At 38.1% G+C, this 5571-nt stretch overlaps 1 protein-coding gene across 1 annotated transcript; it reads left to right on the top strand.

Annotated features, from left to right (window-relative positions):
* The first annotated feature begins 4131 nt into the window (after window positions 1–4131).
* On the top strand, window positions 4132–5061 carry LOC102824890 (olfactory receptor 491-like). The gene has a single exon (XM_006870160.1). It carries the CDS (start codon window positions 4132–4134, stop codon window positions 5059–5061), a length of 930 nt encoding a protein of 309 aa, XP_006870222.1.
* Window positions 5062–5571: the final 510 nt, after the last annotated feature.

Consider the following 5571-nt stretch of genomic DNA (forward strand, 5'->3'; position numbering starts at 1 on the left):
TTTGTGGGATTACTAGTTCTGATAGTAAAAACTAATTTACAATTACATGTTTAAAAATAATGGATATTAATTAAACTAAGGTTGACTTACAAGAGTATGCAAATTTCACAAATAATGTTTGTGAGAAATGTGATAAAATGCTTATGCTAAAATGGAAAATAAAAATAGTAATATTAAAAATGTATCTACAATGTGATAAAATTTAAATTAAAATACATATGGAGGGAAAATCTTGCAAAGAAATAAACCAAATATTTAATAGTTGATGTGTGTGATAGTCATATATGAAAAGAATGTTTCTTTTGAATCTTCAAGTGCTTTATTTTGCCAACATGTTTATGAACATTTTATGCAGAAACAAATCATTGTTTCATTTTATTTTACACCACAGTCACAGCATTTTCCATGTTCTAAAAATGTGCTGGTAGTCTTCATGCACTACTAGTTTTGGTGTCTCTGGACAAGGACACTAAATTACAGCTATCTATAATTTTTTAAAATACAAGTCTTCATAATATTCTATTATTATCCTTGTTCCTATTTTTTCTCTTGTGACATCACACATGCGGTTTCTTATACATGTTGTGTCTTGTTACTGTTTTTTTTTGTTAGGTTTACCAATTGTTTAAGGAGCTCTGGTAGCGTAGTGGTTACGAATAGGGCTGCAAACCGCAAGGTTAGCAGTTGTAAACTACCAGCTGTTCCACGGGAGAAAGATGAGGCTTTCGGCTCACGTAAAGATTTACAGCCTCGGAAACCCTGTACAGGGTCTCTATGAGTCGGAATCGACTCCACGGCACATAACAACAACAATAATAATAATAATGCATTCGCTATTCAACACAGCACTAAGCGTTTATGATACAGAGATAAGATGTGCAGTTTGAGTAATATATTTATTAACTCTGGACAGTGACATGTACACAAGCAAACAGCTGAAACAAAACCCATAACCCAGTGTAAACAGAGGCTGTCTAGGTATCTGCAATAAAGGCTACCTGATCCACTCTTAGGAGTCAGAGAGACATTTGAGAGATATGGCTCATAAAGAAGGTCAGGTGTTACCAGGGCAATGATGGTAAAAAGTGGAAGAGGTCCAGGCAGAAGGAAAGTTGAAACAAATGTCAGCGAAAACTGAGTGCATTGCAGACTCTAAGTAGTTCTGGAAAGTTTTACAAGAATGAGAAACAGGCAAAGAGTGATATACAGGAGCCATATCCGAAAGGGTGTTATATACTGTACTAATGAGGTTAGGCTTCATCATTAAAACTTGAGAAGTAATTAGAAGCCTTAAACATGTTCTTTTTTGCATGATCTGCTTTGTGCTTCAGCAAGAGATTACTTTGGCAAATGTATAATGAGTAGATTATAAGAAGATAATAATAAAGTTAAGTAGGTAAATAAGTAAGCAAATAAAAGATGAACAGGACCTCAACTGAAGTGAAGACAGTAGGAATGGAAGAGAGAAAATGAAGAGATAAAATTGGCAGCTACATTGTGAATGAAGTCCAGGTGCAACACAGTGGGTTAAAGCACTGGACTGCAAAGTCAGTTTGAATCTCAAGGTTCACGCTTTCTAGTCACTTCTCGAAAACCCTGTACAGGATTGCTCTGGGTCAGAACCAATTTGACAGCATTTAACAACAACAACACATTATAAATAGAGTATGTGGCTATTATTATTAGATTTAGAATAATACTGAAGGATTCTATGGGTAAAATTTGAATGACATAGGAAGAATCAAAAGAAGATGGAAAGAATACACAGTTGGTGTACCAAAAATAATTGGTTGATATTAAACCATTTCATGAGGTACCATATGAGCAAGAACCTAAGATACTGAAGGAAGACATCCAAGCTGTAATGAAGGCACTGGGGGAAAAACAAAACTCCAGGAATTGATAAAAAACAAATTGAAATGTTGCAAACTGATGCAGCACTGGAGGTGTTCATTTAACTATGTCAAGAAACTTGGAAGACAACTACCTGACTAATAGGCTGGAAAAGATCCGTGTTTGTGCCCTATTCCAAAGATATATTACCAAACAGAATGTGGAAGCCATCAAAGAGTATCATTAATATTACATGCAAGTAAAAGTTTGCTGAAGTAACTTTAAAAATGCCACAGCAGTACATTGACAGGGAACTGCCAGTAATTCAATCCAGATTCCGAACAGAATGTGTATCCAAGGATATCATTGCTGACATCAGATGGACCTTAGCTGAAAGCAGAGAATACCAGAAAGATGTTTACTTGTGCTTTATTGACCATAGAAAGGCCTTAGACTGTAGATCATGACAAGCTATAGACAACGCTGTGGAGAATGGGTGTTCCAGGACACTTGATTGTGCTCATGAGGAACCTGTACATAGAGCAACAGACAGTCATTCAAACATAACAAGTGGATACTGAATAATTTAAAATCAGGAATGGTGTACACCAGAGTTGTATCTTCTTATCATACTTATTCAATCTGTGCAAATAATCCAAGAAGCTGGATTACATGAAGAATGTGGCATCAGGATTGGAGGAATACTCATTAGCACATTGAAATAGTAGATTATAAAACCTTCCTTTCTGGAAACCAAGAGGACTTAAAATACTTACCGATGAAGATCAAAGACAACAGCTTTCAGTGTAGATTACACCTCAATAGAAACAAAATGAACATCCACAGAACTAGACCAATAAATAGTACCATAATAACTGGGGGAAATACTGAATTTGTAAAGGACTTCATTTTGCTTGATCCACAATCAAACATTCATGGAAACCGCTGCTAGGAAGTCAAACAATGGATTACATTAGGCAAAAGTTCTCCTTAAAGTGTTAAACATAAAAATGTCACTCTGAGGAGTGAGGTGCATCTGACCAAGCTATGCTTTGTTCAATCACCTCATATGAATGTGAAAGTTAGACACTAAGTAAGGAAAACCAGAGAAGAATCTATGCATTTTAATTATGGTGTTGGACAATATTGAAAGTACCATGGACTGCTAAAAGAACAAACAAATCTGTCTTGGAAGACGTATAGTCAGAATGCTTCTTAGAAGCATGGACAGTGAAACTTCATGTTTTCAGGTTGGGCCAGTCCCTGGAAAAGGACAACATACTTGGTAAAGTGGAGGGTCAGAGCAAAAAGGAAGACCCTCCATGAGATAGACTGACACAGTGGCAGCAGCAATGGGCTTAAACTTAACAAAAATTGTGAGGATGGCACAGGACCACCTGTTACACATAGGGTCATAATGAGTCAAAACCAACTTACAAAAACAAGAGGATGACTCCCAAGTTGCATATGTGAGCGATTGTGGATGGTGAAGGCATTCCTCAGAAGTAGAACATAGGAGGAGAAGTCAAAGACAGGATGAGCTTGATACGGGGCAGTCTAGGTTTGAGATGGAAGTACAGTGGCTCTAGAAGATAAACATCGGACTGTGATCCACAAGGTGAGCACTTTGAGCCCACCAGCCTCTCTGCAGGAGAAAGATGAAGCTTTTTCACTCCTGCAAAAATTTAGCACCTAGAAAAAGCTATACAAGCTGCTATGAGTTGGAAGGGACTCAACAGAACTTAACAACAACAACAAATTTGAGACATTGTGTAATTTTCCAGTGCAGACCCCCAATAAATCACTTGAACTATGGATCTGGAACTTGGGATAGAGATCTGTTTAAGAACCAAGACTTGAGAGGTATTTTTATATAAATATTAATACTGTTGTTAAGTGACGTTGAGTCTGTTTTTACTCAAAGAGACCCAGTATAGGGTTTTAAGGAACGGATAGTAGATTTGGTCTTAAGGTTAGCATTTCAGGAGTTCTGGTGGGAACTCCTATGTAAATATTAGATGAAAAAAAATAATATAACTGAGATACCAGAGGATTAGTTTGGGCCATTATCCTTTTACTCAAAAAAGAATAAGTCAAAAAGCCCAATTAGGTAGAACACTGATATTTACAGGCTGGAGACAGGAAAAAGTTCCTGTGAGTGAGTTTGAGGAATAAACAAAGAAAACTAGGAACATGTAAAGTCAGAGAAGCATAACAGGGACTTAATAAATGAGAGAATGAACTCATAAAATAAATGAATGTTCACATTTGTCTCAACAGGAACAATTCATGGAAGAGATGGAGTTCGGAAATGATACCATTGTGACAGAGTTCATCATTTTGGGCTTAACAGAAGATCCTACACTTTGTGTCATCTTATTTGTGATATTTCTAGGAGTCTATTCTATCACCCTCATAGGCAATATCAGCATAATCATTTTAATAAGAAGCTGTTCCCAACTTCACACTCCCATGTACCTCTTACTCAGCCATTTGGCTTTTGTGGACATTGGGTATTCCACGTCAGTCACACCCATAATGCTTACAGGGTTTCTTAGACACAGAACAGTCCTCCTTGTCACTGCCTGTGAAGCCCAGCTCAATGCCGTGGTCATGTTTGGGACAACTGAGTGCTTTCTGCTGGCTGCCATGGCCTATGATCGCTATGTGGCCATCTGCTCACCACTGTCCTACTCGACCCACATGTCCCCCACAATCTGCATCCTCTTAGTGGGAGCTTCTTATGTAGGTGGGTGTATAAATGCTTGGACATTTACTAGTTGCTTATTGAGTCTGTCCTTCTGTGGACCTGATCAGATAGATCACTTTTTCTGTGATTACTCCCCTGTGTTGAAACTTTCCTGTTCAGATATCTCCATCGTTCAAATTATTCCGTCCATCTCTTCTGGATCCATCATTGTAGTCACCATCTTTGTCATAGCTCTCTCTTATATCTACATCCTCATCACAATCCTGAAGATGCGCTCCACTGAAGGGAGACATAAGGCCTTTTCCACTTGTACCTCCCACCTCACTGCCGTTACTCTCTACTATGGGACTATTACGTTTATTTATGTGATGCCCAAGTCCAGCTACTCAACTGACCAGAACAAGGTGGTATCTGTGTTTTACACAGTGGTGATCCCCATGCTGAATCCTCTTATCTATAGTCTGAGGAACAGAGATGTAAAAGGGGCCCTGAGAAAGGTAATTGTCAGAATACATTGAGATCCAATGTTAGTATTTCAGGCCAGCTATGTTTCTGTCTGGAGTCTCGGTGTGTTGCTGTGGGTTAATGCGCTGGACTGCAAAGCCAACTTGAACCACAAGGTTCACAGTTCAAGCTCACCAGCCGCTTTTTGGAAACCCTATACTGAGTTGCTATGGGTCAGAACTGACTCAACAACACTTAAAAACAACAACGTTTCTGTTTAAAAGTACAGTGAGTCCTGGGGCTGTGAGTGCTAACTTATTGACAACTCATACTTTACCTTTAATGTTTTGTACATTTGCCCTCACTTTGAAACCATTGAACCGACACCTATCTTCTACTCACAGTCAACTTCACTTGCAGCACATGCAGCTTTTAAATTATGGAAAAGACTGTTTGAGCTTTTTCTTGGAATAACATAAGGCTAAATAATAACCATACATAGACACTTGTTCTGACTTACCTCCAAATTCAGCTTAAAGATACACTAATAATGGATCTCCTTCGTAACCCAGGGACTGCCTATA

The sequence above is a fragment of the Chrysochloris asiatica genome, unplaced genomic scaffold, assembly GCF_000296735.1.
Source record: "Chrysochloris asiatica unplaced genomic scaffold, ChrAsi1.0 scaffold00140, whole genome shotgun sequence".
Taxonomy (NCBI): Eukaryota; Metazoa; Chordata; class Mammalia; order Afrosoricida; family Chrysochloridae; genus Chrysochloris; species Chrysochloris asiatica.

Bases quoted from the DNA above. Each gene is read 5' to 3' on its own strand.
- LOC102824890 (XM_006870160.1), top strand. From the start codon at position 4,132: ATGGAGTTCGGAAATGATACCATTGTGACAGAGTTCATCATTTTGGGC.